The sequence below is a fragment of the Falco cherrug genome, chromosome 20, assembly GCF_023634085.1.
Source record: "Falco cherrug isolate bFalChe1 chromosome 20, bFalChe1.pri, whole genome shotgun sequence".
NCBI classification, from domain to species: domain Eukaryota; kingdom Metazoa; phylum Chordata; class Aves; order Falconiformes; family Falconidae; genus Falco; species Falco cherrug.
Genome location: NC_073716.1, coordinates 3,725,684 through 3,752,783, shown reverse-complemented (window position 1 = coordinate 3,752,783; position 27,100 = coordinate 3,725,684). Strand labels below are relative to the sequence as shown.

At 42.8% G+C, this 27,100-nt stretch overlaps 2 protein-coding genes and 1 long non-coding RNA gene across 3 annotated transcripts; 1 reads left to right on the top strand and 2 right to left on the bottom strand.

Moving 5' to 3' along the window:
* The first annotated feature begins 374 nt into the window (after window positions 1-374).
* Window positions 375-2,055, top strand: LOC129734372 (uncharacterized). The gene is made up of 2 exons (XR_008729993.1): window positions 375-601; window positions 1,854-2,055. It is a non-coding gene; the product is annotated as an uncharacterized LOC129734372 (long non-coding RNA).
* Window positions 2,056-7,259: 5,204 nt separating this feature from the next.
* On the bottom strand, window positions 7,260-13,494 carry LOC102048425 (keratin, type I cytoskeletal 13). The gene is made up of 8 exons (XM_055697782.1): window positions 12,484-13,494; window positions 11,789-11,871; window positions 11,071-11,227; window positions 10,514-10,675; window positions 10,056-10,181; window positions 9,594-9,820; window positions 8,715-9,037; window positions 7,260-8,225 (listed from the first exon to the last, which is right to left on the bottom strand). The coding sequence occupies exons 1-8, from the start codon at window positions 13,147-13,149 to the stop codon at window positions 8,023-8,025; spliced, it is 1,947 nt and encodes a 648-aa protein (XP_055553757.1). The 5' UTR covers window positions 13,150-13,494; the 3' UTR covers window positions 7,260-8,022.
* An 8,370-nt stretch (window positions 13,495-21,864) lies between these two features.
* On the bottom strand, window positions 21,865-26,994 carry LOC102048253 (keratin, type I cytoskeletal 19-like). The gene is made up of 8 exons (XM_005439332.3): window positions 26,506-26,994; window positions 25,532-25,614; window positions 24,803-24,959; window positions 24,213-24,374; window positions 23,638-23,763; window positions 23,235-23,461; window positions 22,601-22,731; window positions 21,865-22,036 (listed from the first exon to the last, which is right to left on the bottom strand). Exons 1-8 carry the CDS (start codon window positions 26,992-26,994, stop codon window positions 22,011-22,013), a joined length of 1,401 nt encoding a protein of 466 aa, XP_005439389.1. The 3' UTR covers window positions 21,865-22,010.
* Between the last annotated feature and the right edge of the window lie 106 nt (window positions 26,995-27,100).

The window sequence follows — 27,100 nt, the reverse complement described above, 5'->3', positions numbered from 1 at the left end:
TGTCTGCTGTCCTTTTCTCAAAGACCTTCTTCAAAAAGCGCTCTGGGAGGTGACAGTGCAGTGCACTTCTTGCTTTCCAAAGGCCAACTTGATTTGGGAGCTGATTGTATGTTGCTGCTGGTTTTTACACTCTGCTGTCAGTCTCCATGTGCATGATTCTTTTACAAATTGTATTGTTGCCTCTTAACTTCTGGTCTTTTTGAAGTGAAACTGAGAATTATTTAACATTTTCTGACTGAATCCATTGTCCTGTCCTTTGCACTGTTGCTTTTGCCAGCTTTGCTTTATTGCTGCTTATGCAATCTCTTTCAAAAGCTCTCTGATTTTATCTTGCTATTTGATATACTCAAAGGCTCAAAGATGATGAAAGATTTCAAGTAGCTTGATGATGTGATAATTTCTCATTGATTCACAGCTGGAGGATGGTAGTGTCACCTCAGCAGCATAAACAGTTTCTGGGCTTCTGCATGTTCTCTTATTGGTGCTGAAAGATGTATTTTACTATATGCAAAATGTTTTTTATTTTTAGTGTTGCTTTGCCTTTGTGTCTGTGTAATGTCGTTTTGGTCAATGGGGGCCCTTTTTCACAAATTCCATTATGGTAAGTAAAATTGATTATTGCATTCAAATTTCCATCAGTGATTCCAGTGATAGTCCTTATAGATGCTTTTCATAGACATGCTAGAACAATCTATCGCTTGTTAGTGATAGTGAGCAAAAAAATCTCTGTAGTATTGCCAAAGGAGTCTCTTATTCTGTTTATGTACTTTCTGAGAACCAACATTGTTTCCTATTTTATTTATCAGTTGTCTTTTTCTATATGTATTTGTTCACAGCAGGGATTTGCCCATACTGGAAGATCCTTCCGATAAGGGCATATCTTATTGTATGCTTGGAAAGTACTTTAAAAAACAAAAGCAATGAAAGAAAAGAAAAAGTCAAGCCATTGAGCGTGGAGAACTTTAGATAGCCTCAATATTTCATTTTAGTTCTATATTATTGCCACTACTTATATAAAAAAAAGGAACACAAATACAGGTTTTTGTCTTTAGATCTTCGGTAGCTTTTCAGTCATACGCTCATAGGCTATTCCTCTCTTGCCTTTACTGTTACTATTATTTCATTTTTATTACTAGTTCAGTCTTGGTGCTTTTTATAGAAATCCTGCTGGCTATTAGACTATGCTCTGTTCTTACCAGCTGAAAATTTTCCCTTGTGGTATTTTGTTATATTCAAAGCCACTATGCTCTCAAAAATGTAGTGTGTCTCTTTGGAGTATAATATTAAGGTACCTGAAAAATACAGGTGAACTATGAGTACTTTGTCCTCCTGTAAAGTTGTATACATTGAATTACCTTCTGGCACATTTTAATTTGTTGATTATTAAATATTATCTGCACAAATGCTTACAAACCAGAGAAGATCTACTCTGTGGACAGGATGAATTTTTCCTTTCTGAGCTCTATAAAGAGCCTTCAAAAATTTTTGTTCTCTGATGCTTTCTGCTAATGTGTTATATGGCTGATGTAAAGTTTATAAGTTACAGAATTACCTAAAAGGGGCTGGCAACTTTAGGACCTTTTCACATCTCTTTCCTGTATGTGATGCACAGTTTAATCATGAATATTCTTGTGTAGATACAGCATCCAGTATGCTATACAACATCGCTGTCTCAAAATCAAATCAGAATAAAGACATTTATTGCCACAGCTACAAGCATTACTCAGCCTGCAGAGTATCTGGATGTTTTGACACTGCGTACTGCTTCTTGTTATGTGCAGCACATGCCACATTTCAAGTACAGCTGACATTTTTTCACTCTCTCTCTCTGTTACTGTTTTCCTTTTAATCAGGCCTCTGTGATACATATCAAAGAAGTGACTGCCTAGCATCACAATGAAGATGAACTCTGTGAGCAGCCCACACTGCTGTACGTTTTAGCAAAACTAGAAGACTTTTGCAATAGGCTGGAGCTGCTGCATTTGAAACAGACCTGGAGAAAATGTAATCTCACTTTTATGTCTATGCACCGAAAAATTAAAACATTCCCCCGTAGTTCAGTGTCATTCTGAAGCCATGCTTCAGGCAAGTGCTAGAGTTTATTCTCTTGATCTGTTTAGTAATCTCTTCCCATCACTCTTCCCAGAAATTTTTGTAAGAGAGGATCTGTTTTCACCTAGGAGTCTGTGCTCACTTTTCATTCCTACTTCATCTCATAATGTTCTAGTGAAATCACAATAATTTCCAAAGAAATTAAGATTAGACCCAGCAAAGGAAACAAGGACTGTTGAGGCAGCAGTGAGCTTGCCTGTGAGGTTTAAAACCTCTAGCACTCCCCTAGCACACACTTTTGTGCAGGATAACTTGGAACTTCCAAGCAAGTAGGTTGGTGGGAAGAATGCCTGTCGCTTAGATCCTGACAATGTACAGACCATTTTTGTCATTTGGATGTGACAGTCATGGGTCAAGGCTTTCGTGCCCTACAGCTGATGGGCAGTTTACAGGCTACTAATTACTGCCTGTGGCTGCCAGTTATCATTTCTGTCACTTTCTAAGCCAGAATCAGAGAGCTGTCCCTCTGTGATTACCGCGGTCTCCTACAGGGTATTCAATTCAATTGGAATAATTTTTTTTGTTGGTGCTAAAATGGAACATTGCTTTTCATATTGCCTATAACAGCTGGAGGGCACGATAAGAGCATCTGCCAACAAAGTCTCCTGCCTTTCTCTAGAATTTAGGTGCCTCAGTCCATTTGGGTTAAGCAACCTCAGATGCCTTCCAGGCTGTGGGCATCTACAATAGTTCTGTCCCCTTGGCAGCGTTGATTACTGCAGTATCCTGCGAGATAGAACATAGCAATTTGAATCTCAGCAGGCAAAGGCACTTATCCACATACTGCACTTTCTGTTACTACAACTCATGTTGTATAAAAAAAGGCATCCATTCTTCTTGTTTTACCAGGAGGAAGGTCATGCTGGCCTGGGGGAGGCATGGCGCTGGGCTGAGCTTGGGGGGTGGGGGAATTACACACTTAAGGGGCATCTGCCTGGTCTCTGTGTGCCATGGGGACCTGGGAAGGAGCTGGTATTTGCTCTCCTTCGCTTCAGCCTGGTCTGAGCAAGTACAGAAGCAGCCTAGAGAACTCGCTAGTCAAAAAGTAAGATTTAGTGAATGTAATAATTCAAGGTGGTTAAATCCCCACTGAGCCAGGACTTACGAATCAGAGCTATGGACTTCAGCTAGTCTACGTGTAGCTAAATCCTGTTTATGCCTACTGCCTTTGGGGATCTGGTCCCTGCTTGTTTGTCCATACGGAGATTTATTGTCACAAAAATACTTCTTTAACAACACTTTAAACAAATGGCTGCCCAAGTGACCTGTGTTACCCCCCCAGAAAAGCGAAGAAGAACCACTAGGACATTCATGTTGAGATGAGTGCGTTCTAGAAAGCTTTGCTAGTTTCTTCCTTCCCCCCAACGGTGCAGTGACATGGCATACCTTGCTGTATTAATTCCGTAGCCCATGAACACAGCCTGTGAGCATTCGACAATTTAGGCATTTGACAAAATAGGGCTGACAATTAATGCTAAACAAAAGAGAGATCAGCAGAATATATGCATAGGCAATTTTGAAATTACATCTGTGCCTTCAAATGGACAAATGGATTGCTCTGGGAGTACGGAAGCCAAACACAGGAGTGTGTGTGCACATGTATTTTTGCCTAAGGTTGTTCTGAAGGTCTTGTTCTAACACGTACTACAATTTTCTTCTCAGAGCACTAATAGGAACATCAGATAAGCATCCGAATTGCAACATACTGTGCTCATAAAATTAAAGCTTATTATGCTGATTAATGCCTAACAAAATATATGCAAATAGGAAGTGCAAGGTTCTCCTCACTACTCCTAATATTGCTGGAGTCCCACTTTAAACGTGCCCTAAGCTTTGACACCTGACACTACAATATTTGTATTTCTTACTCCTGTTTTGCAATAGTTTTGGTTTTCTATCTCTGTTCCTCCACATAAGTTCTTTTGCATCTTTGTTATTATGACAAGCCTGTTCTCTCAGTAAGCAAATGCTAGGGATAACCTAGATGCAGAGTTTGCATTTACAAAATGGAGAAAGAAAAGAATACTGAAACTGGCATTTTCTTCCAGGGTATGGTAAGAAACCATCTACATTCAGTCTTCTTATTGTCTGTAATGAGTATTAGTGACATGATTAAGTAGGTTTGGTTTTTTTAAGTTTATTGGTGGTTTCTATTTATTTTGTCACATACTGTAACATGTAGCAAATAAACTTTATTATGAAGCTTATTTGCATTAAAGGTGCAGACTCATTACATGCAAGGAACATTATAAGAACACCTTGTTAAGAAAGGTACAGATTTTAGGTAAGGAAGAAAACAGCACAACCAGTGCTGAGTAGTGAAAGTTGTAGTAGCAATATTATATTATTTATCCTAACTGCTCAGAAATTTTTACATATCTCTGTGTGTGATTGTAACATATCATTGCAAGCATTTAAATCGGCAGCAGATCAATAGCGTGGTACGGCACATTCCAAAGGTTGCACCAACATGGTGCTGCAGTACGGGTTTCTCAGGGGCAGAACTGCCTCATTTCCATGTGGATTCTCCTTCCCACACTTCAAACTCTGCAAGTTTCATTCTGCTTTGCTCTCACAAGGATTTGTTTCAGGGGAATTTCTTCTGCAAGGGTAGGTGCATAGATGTTAGATGATTAGATAATTGGCAGTAAAAATATTAAAAGTAAGTTATATTTTTGGAAAGAAGGACAGGAGCAAGAGGTATCAGTAGCCCTCAGAGCTGCTACGATGGTGCAGAGCAGCAAGCTCCAGCACAGACAGACTGCTCCTCCAAGTAAATTGTACCTAACCTAAGCCTCCCCAGTGTTGCTGTAAGGCCAGAGGTCAGACAATGGCCTGTAAATCACTCTATAAAAGCCAGGAAGCATGCACTCAGCAGAAACATTTTTGAGATTAACTTGGGAGGCTCTTGGAGGAGCTATGAGAAGCATGGCTTCTGTATTGGGAGTATGCTTTAATTTGGGCTGTTAGTTTAGTATCCTGAATAGACAGGTCTAAGAAAGAATTCTCACAGCCTGCAAGAGGTGTAAAACTAGCAGAGCAATCAGCTAGGTGTAAGGGACAGCTAGCAATATAGAGACATGTATGATGTGATGCTTCAAGGGTTTTAAAAATTAAGTAGGCAATTTTGCAATAGGAGGGAGATGGGGGTGTCCTTGCAAACTTAATCAACACTGCCTTTTTTACATGTCAGCTCAGGGGCATCAGTGCATGCTTATATATAAAGTAATCCTTCGCAGAGATTAGCCAGTCCTCAGACTCCCCTAGAGACACTGGTCAGAAAAAAATTCTCTTCATAGATTTTTTTCTTTTTAAAAACTAATCACATTGGCTGAGAGCCTGGCATAAGGCAATGCAGTGAATCACTGACACAGATCTGCCTAGAACTCAAGCATTCAGGATTCCCGTTCCCACGGTCTCCCACTCAATCTGTGTTTCTCAACCTGCTCCAGTGGGTGATGCCTTCCTCAGAGTGGAAAAACAAAACTCATTACTGTAAAACTGAGAGAGAAAAATTCACAGCAGTGATACTCCTGTCTGGTTCCCTTTGTTTGTGTTTGAGCAGATGAGTTGAGAAATGCAAGGGATAAAGACTGTATTAGTGAACAGGTGTCATGTAAGAGGCTCTCTGAATTATTGTCATGTCAAATACCCCATGTAGTACATTTCAGCAATTCAGCCCACAGGGGGCCTGCATACCTGGACCCCACACTTAATTTAGCATCAGCAGAAGTGAGAAGCCCTATAAGGGGTATAGCACTGGGGAGCACCTACCCAAGATGAGCAGCTACCCAGGGCATAAAGGAAGGAAACGTGGCTATAATTAAAACAAAGAGAGAAAGTTCAATCTCTACATTTTAGGGCATTTGCACCCTTATCACTGTGAGCAGTCCCTCTACTGTGGGATCTGTAGGCAACCCTTAAACTTAGTAACTTGGTTTGGGAATCTTTTCTCTTGGATATCTTTTTTTTTTCCTCTCAGTCTACCACTGGCTTTTGTAAAATCACATCCTAAATATAAATAATTTGCCAGTCTTCTTTGTAAAACATATGCCTGTCCATACTGAGACATGAGAAATGCTCTGAGTGGAAATACATAGAAGAGACCAGGTATTGTACAGCTACCAGACAGCAAGGCATGGTTATCATCAGTAAAAATAACCTGTGAATTTATTCTTCTGTGAGACCATGTGCATGCGATTTGGTTCATACTGCAGCTTTATGAATTTATTTTACAGTACAGAAAATTACTGACACAAAGTAGGGATATCTTCTTACTCAGCTTTTATCCACTTGTTATCCAGTGTGTACCCAAGCAGGTAGCGCTGGGTTTGTGTTCATTTTGGATAATTAATTGTACATGATCTGACTTCTTTACTCAGGGGTGTTTGGCACTGGGAGCTGAAAATTTCCATCTTTAAATTCCATGATAAAGAAGGTTCATAATGTATTTTAGTAACTCCTTAGGAATAATATTTTTTTTAGAGGCTTTCTGGGGATTAGTCAGCTCCTCAAACCCACCCTCTCTTTCCCTGAAAGAAGTTAATAGCAGAAATGAGTAGGGCTTTTGACTGTGAGTTTTCCTATTGCAGGGACCACCAAAGCATTCTTCAAAGTTTTGCCCAGTTAATCTTAAATGTGAATGTGTTGCTGCAAGCTTTTGGGTTATCTGCATAATCTGACATGTTACTGTGTATTCCACAGGTGGGGCTTGATATTTGTAACTGATTCAAACAAAAATGTCCACTAAAGGAAATTTCTCCCAGACATGGCTTTCTAGTTGCATCAGAGAGAAGCAAAGATTTATTAGCATTTGGGGGTGGGGTGGGTGTTTTTTTCTTTTTTTTTTTCCTTTTTTTTCCCCCTTACAGAATACCAATCACAGTAGAGATTAACTCAGGTAACAGTGATTAGGAACAGAAATTCAGATGGAAGAAGCAGGTAGGCCATCCAGAGAGTTCTGATGAGCCCCCTGGAGTGAACAGTGTTGAGTAACTTAACAACTGTTTGCTCTTGCTCTTCACAGAGGCGTGATCAGACATGATCAGTATCGTCTTGCTTGGTCTAAAGCCCACTGGTAGGATCCTGCAGTGGAAGATGCTGGTTTTGCCAATCACTCCTCAGACTTTCTAAAACTTCCTGTTGAAAGATGAAGGAAAGCAAGAATTTATTTGAAGAAATGTTATTTCATTCAGCATTCTTAATCTTTTTATTATTTCATAATTATAGATTTTGCGGTTCATGGGCTAGATCTTTTCCCCAGCATTCTGGAAAGATTAGAACAGTGTTAGACTTTACATTTGTACAAGCATGGGTGTTTGCAGCTTTATCATCCTAAATACATGGACCTGCTTGTATTCTCAACTGTGTAAGTGTAAAACACTCTTTAAATTTAGACACTGTAGCAGTATAAATCAAATACAGACAAACTTAGAATCCGTATCTATGTGCGTATGGATATTTACAACAAATTTTTATAAGTTAAAGGTGGATGGCGCATAATATATTTCAATCTTGCCTACAAAGCATTAGTATACATAGGAGTGTTGCAAGTCAGGTAGGTTGTTTTATCAAAGGAATACATTTTTATGGAGGAGTTGGCAAAGACTATTAATTTTTAGAAACTAGGATCTCATCAACACCAAACCTTACCAAAAAATCTTACTCATTACACAAAAGCCTTCTGAATTCGCTGCCTTTGTTTTCAGCAGCAAGAAAGTCTGTGTAGTATTCTTAACTTTCTATATTGATGGCTTCAAGCCTTTCAGTCTACAGCCAATACTTTCGTGACCAAATGTTAGTCTGTGATGGAAAACAGCATGTTTGTGAGACAGGCTACATCTTTACCTAGAAGGAGTAAGTGGAAGCCCCAAAGCAGGATCATTTTCCATCTTTTTTTTAAAAAAAAGATCACAAGTGGGTGAGAACCTTTCTAAAAAAGTATAACTTCCTGTTCATTTTCAACATTTTCAGGCATTTGTCTGAGATGCTGTCAGGACCTGGAGACTTACCCAATCTCATCGTTTTTATGGCCTCAGACACTTCTTCCATTGTTGCTCCTCTCTCCAATGTTTTATTCCCCTCCAGGCAGAGCTTCATGTTTTCAGCACCTCCTGGAACCACAGCCGTGAAATCAGGCATGGAGAAGACCTGATCATTCTCCATCTTTTGCTACTTCAAGATTTTGCAGCTAATACCCCTTGTATTTTAAATGGCTTAGATGTTCCATCCCTGCTTTAACCATTTCTCCCCTTATACCAGTTACATTTCTAACATTTGGCTTCGTTCCAAAACTACTGACTTCTCTAGTTCCCTGCATGCTTTGCACTGGGCATTGTTTTTCCCTTTCCCCCTTCATTTCCTCTTTCTGCATGCCCTGATACAACTTTTCGTAATGTCCTCTTCATTCTAATCACTTGTGAAACTACTACCACCTTGGTAAGTTACTGGATAAGAACAAATGTCAAAGTGGACCTAAAACGTGAAAAAAATAGTAAAAATGTCTCCAGATTTCCAAATAAGGAAGGAAGCTGTCATATCCTTTCCTGCTATTCAGAGAGAGAAGTGAGTGGGAGGATGTACTCTTTTATTCCAGTTTTTACCTGGGCTTTCACAAGACTTGCCAGACTGGGAAGATGAAGAGCGGGAGAGGCAGGATTTGCCCCCTCCTCCTCCGCCGCCACTGCCACCTCCTCCACCTGAAGTTTTACCACAGGCTCCACCTCCTATTTTTCCTCCACTCTCGCCTCCTCCACCTCCAGAAGAGGAAGTTCTTCCGTAGGATCCTCCAGTTTTTCCTCCACTGCTTCCTCCACCTGAGGACCAGCTACTTCCTCCTCCACTACTTCCTCTTCCAGAACACCAGCTAGTTCCTCCATGACCTCCTCCTCCCGAAGATCCACCGCTACCTCCTCCCTGTGAGAAGCTGCGAGGAAAGGGAATGTATATGTAAGATTTATAGCAATATGACTGGTGTCTGGTATCCTATCAGCTAGATCAAGGCCACTTTCTGACTCCCTCTGACCTCCTTGTATGACTGAGAAATTACTACAGTGTGAAACATGTTATAGAGAACTGGTTTCAAACTATTGTAATTAAGGGCAAATTAACTGGTCTGCACAGAAGACAAAGAAAGGTAATGGATGGCTTTAGGAGTCTTTCAGAATATGTACTTTGAATATTTATGAAAGGCAGTTATTTTCTTTCTTACCTTTCATTTTCATATATAACTGTACTTAGGAGAAGAAACGGCAAATTACAGTTCTAAATAGTTTTGTAAACATTTTGTCCAGTTCATAATAAGTATAGAATAATAAAGCTTTGTACCCTGCCAGCTAAGATTTAGATTCTATGTGAATTCTTGTGATTATAGTAAATATATTGATGATTAATCAGTTCCACTAGTTCCTAATATAAATGTTGCTACTTTCATCTTCATCTGTTTGCAAAGATGGCATGTTAATTAATCTGAATGTACGTACCTAATATCATGCTGCCCTTCCTCAAGCAGTGCCCGGTACTGAGCAATCTCCTGTTCCAGGCGGGTCTTGATGCCCAGGAGCATCTTGTACTCCTGGTTCTGACTCTCCATCTCGCAGCGGATGCTGGCCAGCTCCTCCTCCAAGGGGCCGATCATACCCTGGATCTGCTGCAGCTGCATGTTGTAACGACGTTCTGTGTCTTCCACGTTGGATTGCAAAGACTGTAGCTAAGAATGAAAGGAAAAACAGAGATATAGAAAAAATACACATAGGAATGTGGCACGTTATGGGAACGTGGCAGGATTAGATCATTCTTACACCCAAAACAAGAAAAATCTTACATGGTGTCGGATGTGCCAAGCATCTCCATTAAATGGAGTGCTAGCTATAGCTTATCTGCTGCCATTCCAGAACTTAATGTGCTCTTTGCATATCAGAGGATCAGAAGCAATTGTTGCCTACCATGCTGATTTGTGACTGCAGTTCAATCTCCAGGCTCTGATAGTCACGTCTCAGTGCAGAGATCTGTTGGTTGCTTGATTCCACTTCCTGGCCACTTGACTGGACTTGTTGACTCACTTCCTCAATCTGAAAAATTAATATACAGAATTGGAGGTTTTGAGTTTTACTTACAATGCCAACATGGTAATTTATCATGGAAGCATCAGGCAGCACAGGTTGAAGAAAGGCCACTTGTCCATCTGTAGTATGGGGGCTGTTGAAACTTGCTTGTATGGCTCTGCCAGTGCAGTTCAAGCCCACCTGTGATTTTCTTTATTTTAATCAAAGAGATTCTACCATTATGTCCTGAAAGCAATGGATGTTGTCGTTCAAAGTGCCATTCATCTACAGGAAGGTGTTACCAGAAGTTGGTATCATTTTTCTTTTGTAATGTGAAAATTCAAATTGTAATCATTTACCTTGCTTTCATACCACCTTTCAACCTCTTCACGGTTTTTCTGAATAATATGTTCATATTCTTGTCTCATATCATTCAGTTTTTTCAGCAGATCCTCTCCAGGAGCAGCATTCACCTCCACATTCACATCACCACTGGACTGTGTTTGCAGTGATTTCATTTCCTGCAGAGGAAACCCAGCCCCAAGGCAAAGAAACAAAAATGGTGCAATTACTTAGTGAAAAAGTTCTGGAGTCAGTTAGTGTGCTCTGACATCATAAACCATCCTGGATCCTTTCAACAACATATATATGTGTGTTGTGGGGGTTTTCTTGTTGCAGTTATTTGGCCTTGACTTCCCAGTCATTGCTTGTTGAGAGGGCCCATGCTGAGCGGTGCCCTGGAGCAGCCTGGGCCTGGCAGCCTGTCTCAGGAGGCCCCTGGCCAAGCTGCTGTACCTTAGGAGAGCAGGGAAGACTATTTAGTGCAGAGGATGTTCCCTGCAAAACCTCCCCCCATTTCAGATACTGTAAGTGTTCTGGTTTTCCTCTGCAGTTTGCGTTTCAAGCCAGCTCTTACCTCCTCATGGTTCTTCTTGAGGTCAATCATCTCCTCCTTTAGAGACTCAAATTGCATTTCCAGGTCAGACCTGTTCAGAGTCAGGTTATCCAATAAGGGTCGCAAGCTATTAATGTCGGCCTCCACGTTCTGCCGGAGACCGTACTCTGTCTCGTACCTGCGCCAAGGACAGTGCAGAACGGTCAGCCCTGGCCCTGGCTTCTCAGTCCTTTTCCTACTGACTTTATTTGTGAAAAAGTTGACATATTCCAGTATCTCAGTGTCTGCTTTTGTGTCTATACTTTGTAGCACATAGCAACTCTCAACCAGCAGAATGATGAAATCAGCAGCCAGTACTTTAATATTAATACTTTAATATTCAAATGTATTATGTGGTCTTTTTCGTTGTCTCTTCTTACTGTAGACTTTATGCAGGTTTCATCTGTCTGTTTCACCTGACTTTCAGTGAGAGAAAATCACAAATTTTATTTCCTTAAAAATAAAGCTTTTTTTAAACTTTGACTCCACAACAAATAGGGAGTATTCCCATTGAAGATCATTATAGAAATAATGAAGAATTTTTAAGTCTTATAAATTATTTCAGTTTCACTGCCATGGAACCAGGACAAACCCTAGTCTCTGTGGACTGATATTTGTTTATGGAATGAATTTATGAAACTAAGTTGAGGAAAGCAGGAGAAAGGAAGTCAGTGCCTGGAAAAGAGGAATATGTATTTACTTTATCCTGAAGTCTTCTGCAGTCATCCTTGTGTTATCCAGGTCCAAAAGTACCTTGTTGGTTTCCACAGCTGCAGTCACCAGCTAGAAGAGAACACAGTATGCTAATTTTCCCGTTGAATCTCTCAGGTATGCAAAAGGGACAGAAATATGAATGCAATCTTTGTTATAATTCCCAGGTGTTTGAGGGGAACGGTGTTTCCTACATACAGAGGCCTGCAATGATCTTCTACAGTGCAAAACAAAGAGGTACCTGTGTGAAAATAACATCAGAACTGTAAAAACTGCTTTGTGAGTCCCAAGAGTCCTTTCAGGAGGCTTGGTGTCACCACCATTGCTGTGTCTCACCTCCCATGCCCATGGGCCTTGAGCTGTACCCAAATGTCAGGCACTGCACATCCCAGAGGGTAATTGTTACCATTTTTCCTATGCTCTAAAATCCACTACAGGCATTCTGAGAGGCTTCACTTGCTGCCAACAAGCAGTCTGTGGGGTGTACTATGGGGTGTGTGCATTGTTTCTTCACCTCTGGTTGAAGATAGTTGGATGCATGCACAGAAGGCAGAATTTCAAGTGCAAGAGGCATTTGCAGAAAGACAATGAGTTGAGAAGTATCCGTGCTGGGTGCCTCAAACATTTTACTCAATTGCAGGAAGTCTGTCAATGCTTAAACTTCTCTGACAAAGAATATCCTACCTGATTTTGAAGGTCTTCAATTTTTCCATAGTAGTGGCTGTAGTCCTTTGTACCAGTGGGACCTTGCTTCTGGTACCACTCCCTGATTAACTGTTCAAGCTGAGCATTTTCCATTTCCAAATTTCTGACCACATCCAGGTAAGAAGCCAGTCGTTCATTAAGGCTCTGCATGGTCAGCTTTTCATCGTTGGAGAGAATTCCCACATTCCCTCCATGAAAGCCACCACTGCCAAAGCTGCCACCGCTGAAACCAGCACCTCCTCCACCAAAGCTTCCTCCATAACCTCCACCAAACCCACCCCCACCAGATCCAAAGCCTACTCCCATGCTGCCACAGCCCAGTCCCCCTCCATAGCCACCACCGCCCATTCCCCCTCTATAATAACCACCACTCATTCCTCCTCCACAGCTACCGCTGCTCATTCCTCCTCCATAACTACTGCGCCTGATCTTCCCATAACTGCCACCGCCTCCCCAGCTGCTCCTGGAACTTCCTCCACCACAACTGCTGCCAGAAATCCTGCCACCACCGCTTGTCCTAGAAGTGATTCTGCTCGAGGAGGCAGAGGAATACTTACTGCCTCCTCCACCACCACCACTGCCACCACTGCCACCACTGCTCCCTCGCAGGCAGCTTTTCGAGGTCTGCTTGGAGCCACAGCTCATAATGGCAGTAGCAAATGACTCAGGTTAAAAGTCAAAGCTGGTCTCACAGTTGTTCTGGAATCATAGCTCCGAATTCCACCCTGCCTGGTCTGCATTTATACCTGAGATAGTGGGTGGCACCGTCAAAGGGAGTAACTTCTTTCCATGTGCATTTGCAAGCCATAGTTTTTCTGCCAAGGGTAATTTGCCAAAGAGAGATGTTTGACAGTGTCAGGAAGCTTAACCCATACTCAAAGTGTTCATGACCATTTGTTTATTGATACAAAACATGTAATTTCTGTTGGGTGGCTCTGAATTAGGTAGATCTTTTCTGCGATCTAGTCCACTGACTTACAGTCATCTGAATTAAACTCATCCCACTCACCTCATCCTGTTCACATCTGTTTCAGCACAACAATAAACTGTCATAGTATGGGACAGTAATGAACATTGTTGAATCTCTCTTTTAATTTTTATTTTTAAATTTTTTAATTTAAATTTTTTAAATAAAAATTTTAATTTTAATTTTTAATAATCATTCCTCATGCTCTTTCCCCTTTCAGATATTTGTCAAGAATCCCAGCTGATTTTTTTATACTTAAGTGATATTCTAATAAGCTGTAGTTTATCATTTTCTTATGCTGTATGCTCCTTATTTTTAGTCCTTTATTGCTTTATGCCTTTTGAAAACATCGCAGGATGTATTTTGTAGTTTCACTGAACTGCTCTGACATCTTTGTAATTTCTCATAAAAACTTAGTGAACGTTGGCAAATAACATACCTGTCAGCAATTTATTCCAAACATGCATCTACAATTATGTTTTATAAATAACAATTTAATTATGAAAAATTATATGACACCAACTGGATAATGGCTCTGTGTAAGACTGTCAGGAAAGGAAGTGTGACAGGTTGTTGCAGGGAATAACTCTCCGTGTGCTCGGCCCAAATGAAGTTGCAGGGTGGCTGAGAGACCTGGGAAAGCATCCTGGCTCTGGGCTAGTCTCATGAGATGTCTGTGGATATGAGAGAGAATTTTCTCTCTCACTCCTGAAGGCATTTCAAAATGTCAGTCAGGATGTTTTCCTTACTCGCTGCAAATAGAAACATACTTACTCAGAGGAGAGGGAGAAAAGTTAAGTGTCTGGTTTCAGGGTTAAGTCAGGAAGTTGTACATCAAAATAACATTTTCCCTTCAGTTTTGTTTTTCATTCATGGACACGGCATGATGAAAAGTAGGAAATATTTGCTATTGTACATCTTCTTTTAAGATTGTATCTTTTTCAAATACATAGCAGTAGATGGCTCGGCTGAGCGTCTGCCTTCTGAGCTCTTACAGCAACTTGTTTCAAGTATTTGAAATTTCTTTCCTGACTGCCTCTCATGTCTGTTCTTTCCCAGGCACATATCTTTAGAAAAATGCAGTCTGTTAGCTTTCCATCATTCTTTGTACGTGGCACTAGCTGTGTGACATCCAACTTCCTGTATCGATTTGGTATATTGTTTTCTTGCTCAGCCTCTGTGTTGGTGGTTGTTGCTAATTTAGAGGTTTGTTTGTTATGGTTTACAGCAAGTGTTTGTGGAAACATCTTTTTATAAATGCCCCTCCCAGAACACCCTCACCCACACAGTAGGACACACCTAAAGTTTCATCGTCTACTCAACTTCATTTCTGAAATGTCCAAGGAAGCAAGGCCTTCTCTGGCTGGTAGAAATTTAAATGCTTCACTACAAAACTTAGTGGAGTCTATGTCATAATATGAGCTTGTTCCACTGAGAAATCCTTTTCTCTTGAAGTGCATGAAATTCTCTGCTGTACTAACAGCTACTTTGGCTTGTGAAACTATTGGGTTACATTCTGTGTAACTGTTGGTTTCCAGTTGCTGACACCCATGTTATGAGGACATGAATTCATTTCTACGTGCTTCTCTGTAATTCTGCAGAAGGGTAAGGATTTGGTAGCTTTTTTTTTCTGGAAAGATGTTTATTGCATCCTTTGATGCAATGATGAATGAGTCATTCCTTTCAAGTGAGCTAAGCTTCATGTCTCTGTTCACAAAAAGAACATGTTTGGATAGTTTGAATATCAAAGTTCACACAAAAAAGACAGTTGTGTGCAACATACCTCACAGCTTCATGTTTAATACATGAAAGGAATATTTAATGCCATTTTCCTCCTAGAATTCATGCAGGCAACATACCTCAAAGAGTGAAGATTAGTTCCTTAAAACTGAAGAAGCCTAATAGATGCAGTATATCTGGAAATGACAGGCTGGGATCAGAGATAGAAGTTATGGAACAAATGGTTCCTGAAAGGAATGTGTTATTTCAGTTTGCTGTAAGATGGAAGCTGTTTTATGAGAGAATAGTTTTCTCTGCAGTTATATGTCTCATAGGATTGTCCAGGCATTTGCAAGTAAACTGAGCTAACTAGATGATCTTAGATAATGTTTCCAGCAAAACCCAAAGGTAATGCTGCAAAAGAAAACCTGAAGGGCTGGGAAAACCTTAACATAAGAGAGATTTCAATGAACTGCAAGGAACCCCAATAGTAACCTGTGAAATGGGACAGTGAAACATTACGAAATCTTGGGCTGTTGCTGCTTATTGCAGCATCAAGCTGCTGCTCCACAAACACACCAAGGCACATCCATCCTTCGGTGTGCCATTTGCTATCACACCCTGCAGCGCAGGGAGCGCAGCACAAGGAGCCGTGAAGGCTTCCTCTGGCATTGCCCAGACTCAGAACTGCCTGGCACCACTCTGATGCGATGCTCATGGATCAGCTGAGCATCTGAACTCACTTTCCCCTACTTGCCCGTCCCAGCAGGCTTAACAGCACTGGAAACAGGCACTGATACATCTTCTGACCACACTGAGGACAGATCTCAGCTATGGGCAGATGAATAAAGCTGAGAAAACTCCAGCTGCTGCAACGAGCAGGGGCTGAAGGGAGCTATGGCTGTGCTTAGGGAAAGGCTGAACAGTGTGACAAGGCAGGAGTCTTCATTTATCACCAGTGAAGGTCTCTTACAGACTCTGTGTTGTGCATCCTTGGCCCTGGCTGCCTGCAGGTATTTGGGTGCAGCCTCAGGTGTGTTTGGTGTGAGTATTAAAAAGGTCTTTTCAATTCTTTTCTGCTTGAGAGACCTCTGAAAGGCTGCTCCAGAGAAGCTGCAATCACCTCTGCCTCTCACACTGGTAGGAAAAAAAAAAAAAAGTGTGAATTGAACAGGAAAGCGAGATTTAAAACATGGGACTGGTTTTGAAACAGATATTTTTATTTTTTTTTTGCACCGGGCATAACTAATGGAGAGACCATATGGGTCACTGTGTACCCTCAAAGCTGAGAGTTTGATGGCATTCAAGAAAACCTACCCTTGCGCATTAACTGATGTGCTTTGGGTCAGAGGCAAAATAGGAGGGGGTGGAGGAGAAGGAGGAAGGTGCCTCGGGGGCGGATGGCACCATACTTGTTTGCAATGAGGCCTCTTCCCTTTTCCTGTGATGAAATTGTTACGAGCTCCTGCCCAGAGGAGGACGGTGGACTATTTAAGCCCGAAAGGCTCAGCCAGTGTGGGCATGAATTCAGCCAGTGCCCTGAAGTGGCAGAATTACCATGTGCTCCACAGCAACACGGATGTGTGTTGGCTGAAAGCAGGGGCTGGGCGAGAATGAAGTCTTCTCCCTTTAGGGTGTGTGTGGCAGCAGTGAGGGGCGAAGCTGAAATAGCCTCCGTGGCGGGTTGGGGTGATAGCAGCGTGTGTGGGAAGAGCACATGCAAGCTCCTCGCAGCTCCCTTGGCACCACCTTTCCTGCTCTGCATTCACAGCCTCCTTCGGACTGATGTGTTTGGGAGAAACCGCTGAGGCCACGGAGCACATTTGTGGGGGTACAACTGGACTGTTACCCACCCTTTTCAGTGCTTCCGCGGTGATGAATCCTCTTCCATCCTTCCTACTTTGGTCAAGTCTTGTCAGGAAAATTCAATTTGCTTGTGTTGCTACACAGAGAAAAACTGTGGAAGATCTATCTGGGGAATATGACTCATTCTTGTAATTATACATTATAAACAAACTTCCATTATATAATCATTAAGCAATTTTACTAACACCAGATAATCCCATAGAACAATATTTTTCCATAGTAAAGAAGAAATCCAGTCCCTGAAGTATGAGTGTGTTGGACGCGGAACACTGTTATGGTTCTGAGGATGCACACTGCTCTTCCTGCCATTGAGGTTCAGCTGCTGAACAGCATGAAAGTGTTCTCCTCTCCACTAAAATGTAAATGACGAGGGTTTTTTCTTACCTCAATAAAAATCTAGATATTTGAAACCTGGAAAATCTGAGAAAATTTGATTCAGATTTATCGAAACGTATTAGGGCTCAATCATGCTTATTATTTTAATAGTGGATTAACTGAGGGTTCTAAACAAAAAGTAATTCCCACCTAACTTTTCCCAGTTGTTCACTCTGTAACAAGGGCACAATGTGCTTTGGAATCCTTTTCTCCCACCAGCTCAGCTGTTGATGCCTGGCAGCAGTTCCATCCAGAGATATTTGGGGTTGAAAATACTGTCAGTTCCAACTAATTCCAGTGAAAAGTATGATTTTCTCTAAATGCATTTTTGTAATCAGAAATCGTTCTGTCAAAAAACTGTGCCTTATTCTTCTCCTAGTAGTGGGACCCTCAACAGGTGGACTTTGGTTTGTTCCCACAGCAGTTTATACAACTGTCATGAACCACCGGTGCCCCATGGGAACATCTTCAAATATACGTAGCATTACTTAGTGGAACAGTATGCAGGATGTATTGTTCATTCTTTTTCTTTCTTCCTGTGTATATTTATGGCCACATCTAATAAAAAAAAAGCAGTCTGGTTTTAGAGCTCGGTGAAGTTCTGTGAAAACCATCTGTGTATGTTCATTCCCTGCATGTGAAAAACATACTTAGTTTTTTTTAAAAAGTGAAGGTTTTTAAAATACCTGTTTTGAAGTGAGAGAGTAAGTCCCCACCCCACCTCTCCTGCACTTTTCTGCAAGACCGGGTGTAGGTCTTGGCATGTACCCACACCCCAAGATGTGTGGTCATGGGGAATATCCCTGGAATGTACCCTCATCACCTCTGATGGTCCTAATGCAGCAGATTCACCCGCCTGTCAGTTAAAACTGGACTGCAGCACTGGGAGGTGATCTGCTGCCCTCCAGGTAAGGGTAGTTAGAAGTATCCAGTCCAGCAAACATCTCTCTTTCAGGAAAAAAATAATTCTTGCATACATTATAGTTGATCTGTTACTCATTTGTTATTGCAGAGACTAGTACTGATGAAACATTAAAGGGCACCTTCAAAAGATCCACCACCCAATGGAACGATGGTGATTATGATAGGAACAGTAATTAGGTGAGTCAGAGCTGTTAAGAGGCTTTTAGAGTACAAACCCTTTGGTTGGGAACTTCTTAATTTTGGGTCTAAACAGCCCCTTGCACAGCTGACTCTGGGGTCTCAGCTAATGCTACTTCATTGGTGACACCTTCATCAGCAAAGGGTCATTATAACACAATTACAACCCCTATGGAGAGCCTGGGTTTCACTGTACTCCTGCCTAACATGATGCAAAATATTCCAGTGCCATTTGAAAAACATAAACAGGTATGATTAACAAATTGGTGCAGGGAGTTTCAGCCTGGCATCCATTCTGTGCACTTACACACAGGAGCCCACAGCTGGGGTCTTCAAAGAGGCAGGGAGGAGGCCCGCATCACCTCCTGCGATAGTCACACACACAGAATCAGGTCACATCAACCTCACTACGAATGTGACCATTAAATACGGATGAGTGAGCTGGAGCAAGATGCCAGGGCTGATAACTTGTTCTGTGTTTTCAGCTCGCAGGATCTCCCCAGCACATACCGCAGGCTCTACTTCATCTGTTTAGCCAAATGTTTCTGTTCGAAGAAGGTTAGCCAAGCAATCAGAGCGGAGTTTGCCACACGCCTCTCCCCTGGGCACCCTTTGGCAGGCTCGGTGAGAGCCGAGTGCCCTCTTGAGAGCAGGTGGCAGCGCCTGGCACAGGCCGGCTGTGTCCATCTCCTCCTGCATCTCCAAATGTCCCCTGTAGTGAAATGCAAAATGTGTCTGAATCCCTCGGCAGCATGGGTGCAGGGATCGGTGGTGGCAGGAGGGGACACTTCCCCACCCTGCTGCTGTGCAGGTGTCCCTGGACAGTCCTGAAATTACTGTATAATATGTATCATTACATTTTATATAATAGTATTTTAATTTCTTAGTGTTGTACTCTTGTTGTACACTCTAACAGCAACTTCCATTTAGCTGCGGAGAGCATTAGCCAAACTTCTCGGCATCTCCTGGCCTTTTAGCCAAATGTAAGTCCCACTTCCAGCAGAGTAGCAGACCTGTCTCACGTCCCGCAGGAATGCTCTAGAACAGGAGAGGGCTGTGCCAGCCCAGGCACTTGGGAGCGGGAGGCTGGCAGGTCGGTTTGGTTTGGATCTGCTAGTTAAGGAGAGCTGACACCTTATGGAGAGATCGGGAAATTGCCAGGGTGTCTGCTCTGCCGGTATTTACCGAGCACTTTCTCCATTTCCTTGTTCTTCAGCACAAACAGCATTTGCATGTAGTGAAAATTTATTATTCCAGCTGCTCTCAAGTTTTTATCTGAAATCAAATACAGTGCTCGTAAAAAACTTTTGCTTGAGTCTTGGTACAAACTGGATAGACTACCAGTTTTGCCCAGTGTTCTCGGGCAAACCTTCAATTTCTCTTTCCTCTGAACAAAGCAAAACAAAACAAAAACAAACAAAACAAAACAAAACAAACCCAAACCAAAACAAACCAAAATAAAAGAAAAAAAGAAGCAAAACCAACCCAGCATAAATATTTTCACAAGCTCTTCAGGTTGATATTTTATTCTGTGGTGGGAAGAGGGAAATGCCAGTGCCAACAGCAGTATAAAGTGAAAACTCAGATGCTAAATTCACAGGATTTTAGTTTTGGTGAGAAATCGTTTCTCACTTCAGGGAGGATTTGACTGATGCTGTTTAGCCAAAATCCTCCGCTGGGAGGAGCGAGCAGCAGTTGGGGTGGCCCATCTGCAGAACTGGGGTGTTTTGTACAAGGGTTTGTACAACCGTGGCTGCTGCCCGGGAGAAATCGCAGTCTGGGAAGAGCAAGGTGGCAAACCTGGCACAATAGCAGGTGTGTGTGCTGCTGGCTTTAACCTCTTCCTCCCCAGGGACACATCAGCCAGAAACATGGTGTTGGCCCTTTGCTGGCATTTCTTTTCCAGACACCGGGAGCCAGCAGTGCCTCTGGGCTCTGACTGCTCCACGTCCCCACGGCTCCTCATAGCCTTCCTGCCAGGGGTCAGTCATGTTGCTTCTTTGCCTCAAAGCCAAAATACCATATCTTCCCTTTGGCCCGTCCCTGCTTATTGCAGCACATAAAGTGACCATGAGCAGAGGCAGAAATTCTGCTCTTCCAGGTGTGTGGCATATTCAAGAGTGGGATTTGGGGAAATGCGCTTGCTTTTATGCTTCAAATATTATTTCTTAATTTCTCAGCAAAGGACTCCAAAATACTTGACATGTGTTTAGGTGTGAGAAATGGTTGTGCCATGATATATGGCTGTAAAAAGGACTTTCAAACCATCTGCTTTTTCCATCCTGTGGGTGTCTCTGCACAGCTACGGATGTGCAACCACACCTTGGCTGTCTCAAGAGAAGAGGAGATTCATGATAAAATTTGAATGCTGTCATCTCAGCACCTGCTCTCAGCTCTGCTTACAGTCACCCGAGGGAAGAGCCACTTGCGTTGCACGGTCCCCCTCCCCGGACACAGAAAAGATGTGATTTGTCTGACACCGAAGAGATGGGATTTGCTCTGCAAGGGAAGCAGGCTCACTCAGACATGCTTGCATTACAGAAGTCCAGAAGACAGGTGAGGTCAGAAGACACCTCCCTCTCCCCAGATGACTGCAATGCAGACCTGTTAAGACATGTATGACTGACATCATACTCCCCAGCAGCCAACACAACTCACAGATGTGTCACATCTGGAGAGCAGCTTGAAAAGATCACCAGGGGTGGCTGCTGAGCTGATAACTGTGTATGTCTATACACCATCCTGAACTGGATTTGTCATGGAAATTTGTGTCACTGATCTCTCTGTTCTCCTTTCATTGATGAGCTCCAGCTCCACTTACCTCCTCCTTTGTTGTTCTGCAATTAATTTAAGCACAATGCTCTGTGGGAAGCACACAGGCATCTGCCTGAACTGGCTGTTCATGTAGATCATGGAGGATGTCATGCAGGAACGGGCAACGTGTGCTACGGGCTTTGACAGGGAGGAGGTGGACAAGACCTGCAAGGCCAGCGAGGCGATTCTCTGGCTCCCACTGGAAAAGCAGCTTTGTTCCCAGTGGAGTAGGATCCTGACCAGTTCAGGTGACCCTTGTGCGTGGCTTTCCAGCTTTTCCTGCTGGGGCCGTGGCAGAGGCTGGCCAGCCCGGCTGAGGTTGTGGTTTGCCCCTGCGTCAGCGACTGGTTTGCTAAAGGAACTCAGTTTCCAGACACAGGTTTCTTGATTGCATCAGGCAGAAGCAAAGTTTTATTAGAGAAATGTTTTCACCAGCAGGTACATTAGTGATCCTGACTAACTCAAGTAATTTCTAGAGATTACAGCATTACAGAACAGAATAGCAGAACAGAGAAAAAGGGGGCTCCCAAGAGCCCCTTTAGGTACATAGCAAAGCATCACTGAGTTACTTCTACTATCTCTGCATAGAGGCATGCAGTGAACATGGAGTGTTCTTGTTTTGTCTGTGGGTTTCTCTGTACGTCATCTTCTAGTCCATTCCTCCTTAATCACAAATTCTTCTGCAGGTCACTGGAGAAAAAATATAGCAGCATTATTTGATTGGAACAGAGATAAAATCCTTCAAATAACAAAAATTTGGTCTGTGTAGTGCCCTTATTTTAAGAATACACTCTGTTAAGCAAGAACAGTTGGCAGACAGCTCAGGAAACTCCAGAAATCCCCTAAATACTTGTGTTTTAATGGGAATTTGCAATTGTCAAGTTACAGACTTGTTCTTCTTTTCACTCCTTACAGACTCTTTCGCTAAGCTTTGTTTGGCTGTCATCTTTACTTCTACTTCCAGATCTTTTCTCTATGCCTCATTTCCTGAACTTTCTCCTTAGTTCTACTGCTCCCCCTTGTCTCTCCTTTGCTTTCTCCAACGCTGTACTCAGTCAGAGCTCTCTTTAAACATACTAGTGACACAGCCAGTTTTGCACTTCAGGTGGATCCATTGTAACAGATCACACCAGTAGCTTAGTAACTCTGCAAAGATACCAATAACATGTCCTAGAAAAGCGTGTTGTCTCAGGGCCTTATTAGAAAGGAACAAACTGAAAAAAAGTTTTCCTTTGATGAAAACACAACTCTTACCTTGTATATCTCCAGTCTTGCAGGGTGGGACTTGGGGCTGGCAATGGGAAGATGAAGTTGTAGTATAGGTGTGGCTTGTCCTAATGACTCCTCCTCCTACACCAGTTCCGACGCCGATTCCTCCTCCATGACTAGTGGGATCAATTTGTGAGAGAAATAGGGAATTTTAGAACTTCACATGACACTGCTAACTGACTACATGACACAAAGACTCAAGCTATGCCTTTCGTAGGGACTAGAGTATTTGTCATTGCCTTCTTTTTTCAGAGTTGCTTTGCATTTGTGCTCCCCTTTGGCATGTAAATGCAATGTGGAGCGTTGCAATCAATTCCTATTTTGACAGTTCTTGTCCATCTTTCTATAGAACAGAGATTGTTAGGAGTGCTGACATAATACAAGTAGTTACAATGTTGTAACTAGCAGTTGATAGATTTAGTTTCTCTGCTTTGCAGATCCTAAGGAGTGACATTTAGTTCAGATTTGAATGTTCATCACAGTAAAGTTGCTCATGAGGCAATTTCTTCATCTCAAAGAAAGCATTAAGATGGACCAAAGAGTATGTTGGATTCCCAAGCTGCAATACAGATCCTTGGTATTTTCATTTATTCTCTAGTGTATTTAGAGATGTACATACATAAGGTCCTGCTGTCCTCCTTCCAACAAGCACCGGTAGGTCTGAATCTCCTGCTCCAAACGGCACTTGACATCCAGTAAGGTCTTGTATTCTTGGTTCTGGCACTCTATTTCCGCTCTTATTTCAGCCAATTGCTGCTCCACGCATGTGATCTGGTTCTGTAGCTCACCGAGGAGGGTGTTGTACTGGCACTCAGTCTCAGCCAGAGAGGATTCCAAATTATTTCTCTGATAAACAAGACAACCAAAGAAGTGACATTCATTTAAGTGTCACTCTGGGTTTTATTATTTCCAATCCAAAAAGGAAAGAGCTATTGACCACCACCATGCTGATTGGTAGGTCTGGCTGTTCATGCTAAGAAATCCAGCAGTAACCGTGTCAGAGCTGTAAGCTCACCACCCACCTGGCTGAGCTGAGCTTGGAGATCGATTTCCAGGGCTTGCAATTGGCGTCTCAGTTCAGTAACCTGGTTGTTGCACGTCTCTACCTCCTGACCGCTTGTAATAACCTCCCGATTCACCTCCTCAATCTGAAAATCACCAATTGAGAATGAAGAGCCTCAGAGAATATCTGTATAAATTGGACTTGCTTTTACAGAAACAGTATACAGTAAATAGCTGGCAAGGAGAAAAGTGAACAGGGTGAGTTCTCTGTGCACTGGGCGTTAACCGCCAGCTTCAACTGTTTGCTGTTTTACAAATCGCATTAACCTCATGGCTATTAAGTCTCTTTAATCCAAACGTGGAACATCTCAGTTCCAACAACACACCAGAAGGCCTTGTGGCAAACGCTGCTGTTCCAGATGGGACATAACAAACTGGTCAGACAGGCTGTGGAACACAAGGTATAATGAGCACTGATCTCAGGCTTCACTGTAAGGGAAGAACTGCTTATTTTCTCCATGCCTGTTTTCTGAAATGCTCCTGTGCCCTGAAATGTGCATGTCAGTTGGTTTCACAGCAGGACTGTGTCGCTTACCTTGCACTCATACCAATCCTCAACTTCCTTGCGGTTGCGCGCTATCAGTGTTTCATACTGGCATCTCAAATCCTCCAAGATTTGCCTGAGATCTGGTCCAGGGCAGGCATTGACCTCCACGCTCACGTCTCCAGTTGATTGTTTTCTCAGGCAGTTCATCTCCTGGAAATACAACCCAGATCAGATGCGTACTGTCTTTTGAAAGACAGCATAGAAGAGCAGAGCTCGGTGGCTGAGAACAGCACTCCCTGCAAAGGTTGCTTCCTGGCTATGGTGGTAAAAAGCACTGGAAGATGGTGCAAGTGTTTTCCCCAACAAATCTGCTGGGTAATTTCTCTTCCACTGGAACTAGCGGCACTTTCACCCCACGCTGGCACTCCCAGAGCCAGCATAGCCCCAAGAGCAGCAGCCGCCTCTCTGCCAAGGCTCCTGTGCCACCCACGAGGCAGAAAGGTCTGAACCGCAGGAGTGTTTGATGGGAAAGCTGTGCCAGGAAAATGGTGAGTCTTTACTTCTAAATTTAGAGCACATTCATGTAGGCAGTTTTATGTCAGGGCCGTGGTGCTGCTAGGGAAATGGCAGGACCCTACCTCCTCGTGGTTCTTCTTCAGGCAGCAGAGCTCCTCCCGCAGTGACTCCAGCTGTGCCTCCAGGTCAGACCTGCACAGAGTCAGCTGATCCAGGACTTGGCGTAAACCATTAATGTCAGCCTCCACGCTCTGGCGCAGGGCCAGCTCTGTCTCGTACCTGGTTGTACAAGAAAGCAGAAATTCAGAACGGTTAACATCTCACACGCGCTCCGTTTGTGCAAAGATCTCCTTTCCCAACTACCTGCTCTAAACCGTGTTTTGTTGTCTAAGCTGAACGCACTGTGCATTGGATTTCTGCCCTGCGCTGTCTGTTATGTGAAAACTTTTCTTCCTCACCCATTTTTTTTTCCTGCTCCTGATCACTATATGTTCGATATCACTGTATGTTTGGTATCACTTATTCAGCTGCGTTTCTGTTTTGCTGATCCCAATCCGCACCGGTCTGTGATGGAAGTGTGCCAGCTATACCACTAAGGACCGCTCCCTGCAATGTGGGTCCCCAGCCCGCACCAACAAACACTGTTGCCAAATGTTTTACCCAAGAATACTAATTAAGGGAGTGCTGGTGACCAAGAGCAAAATGCCTTTCATCACTCCATCCTCTCCTAAGGCAGTGGTGTAGTAAGACTTGTCTGAAGTCTCTGTAATTAGTGCACTGAGACTCCACAAGTAAGATGTAAAGGAGCAGGGAGGAGGTGATGGGGTTCAGCTACACAGAGGGGCACTCACTTCACACGGAAGTCATCAGCAGCCATCCTGCTGTTATCAATGTCGAGAATGATCTTGTTGTTATCAATGGTTGCACAGACAATCTGGAAAAGAGCAGACCATGAGACATGCCTCATTTCTCTCAGCTGTTGTGCTCCATAGGTCTCTCTAGATTGCAGTTAGGTAGTAACTCTTCATAATTTCCTTTTTCTGTTACTTAAGTAATCTTGTTCCTTGAGCAGAGCAGTTGCAGGAGATAGTTTTGCCTCCTTAACTCACAGTCAGTAAAGAAAAGAGGTCAACTGTGCAGGGGCTGGGAGTTAAGGAGTTGTGAGATGGGACTTTTCAGTTTCAGGATCTGAGGGCAAGTTCCAAAGATGCTTCACAAAGAAGTGAACCTAAAGAAACTTCCTTAAGATATTAAATCTCAACTGATATTCAAGCTGGTGTGTTCCAGGCTTCAAGCTTAAGGATCTCTAGGGAAAATGGTTGGAAGGTATCTTTAAGCCTTAAGAACAGCCATAATTTTCATTGCAGATATATTAGTATCAAGCTGTTTGTGCCACTGTGGCAAACGATTTCAAATACTCAGCTTTTCTCACCTAGAATTTATAATGTTTCACTTGACACAGCGTTTGATATGTATGTTTTGCCCTTGTCCTATAGTTCTCTTTGCTTTGCTTTTCCTGCTGGGCTGACACCACTACATTTCCTCAGAGCACACTTGGTAATATTAATAATTGTATAGTCAAAACAGAGTGCAACAAAGCACCCTTTTCCCTTTTTTGGGGGTATGATCCCACCTGTGTCACCTTGCAGCATGCACCTGTGATATGCACCCACACGCAACAATGTCGTAGAGGAACTTGCCAAAAGTTATGTTTGCAAAGACATTTAGCAGCACCAAAGTTACATCTAACAATTGCAGTAGCTTCTAAATACAAATTCAGAAATAAGCTTTCAATAAGGGAGGAACAACTGAAAAAGGGCATTACCTGATTCTGAAGATCTTCAATTTCTTTGTAATAGCAGCTGTAGTCCCGGGGCTCGCAGGAGAGGCCCTGTGTAGCATACCACTCTCTGATTCTGCATTCCAGTTCAGCATTTTCCTTCTCCAAGCACTTCACCTTGTCCAGATAGGAAGCCAGGCGGTCATTGAGATTTTGCATGGTGACCTTCTCATCGCAGGATGAAAGCAAACAGTCGCCACCAAGACCACCAACAACCACACCACCTCCAAGGCCAAAACCAAGGCCATTGCCATAGCAGTTGCCACCTCCATAGCTCCCACCAGCCAAGCTACCAACACTCAGACCCCCTCCATAATTCACTCCACCGCAGTAACTCCTTCCAGAAAAACCTCTGCCACTGCCTATCGTATAGGAAGAAATCCGTGCTCCACCACCACCACCAATGATACAGCTGCCACCACTGCTCCTGCCTTTGCTAGACACAGTAATAGTCTCCTTAATGTTGCAACTCATGGCGACAGCAGTTGGAAATGCAAGCAGAAGCCCAAAGCAAGATGCACAGCTTGATATTAAATCAGACTGCGAGTTGTCCGTTGTGGCGAAACTCTATTTATACCTT

Coding starts and splice junctions, on each gene's coding strand:
- LOC102048425 (XM_055697782.1), bottom strand. CDS start 13,149: ATGAGCTGTGGCTCCAAGCAGACCTCGAAAAGCTGCCTGCGAGGGAGC. Junction 10,182..10,513: donor AAAGGTGGTATGAAAGCAAG/GTAAATGATTAC, acceptor TTAATTTTTCAG/ATTGAGGAAGTGAGTCAACA. Junction 8,226..8,714: donor CAAGTCTTGTGAAAGCCCAG/GTAAAAACTGGA, acceptor CTGTGGTTCCAG/GAGGTGCTGAAAACATGAAG.
- LOC102048253 (XM_005439332.3), bottom strand. CDS start 26,994: ATGAGTTGCAACATTAAGGAGACTATTACTGTGTCTAGCAAAGGCAGG. Junction 25,615..26,505: donor TTGAAGATCTTCAGAATCAG/GTAATGCCCTTT, acceptor GCTCTTTTCCAG/ATTGTCTGTGCAACCATTGA. Junction 24,375..24,802: donor TGAAGAAGAACCACGAGGAG/GTAGGGTCCTGC, acceptor TTGTATTTCCAG/GAGATGAACTGCCTGAGAAA.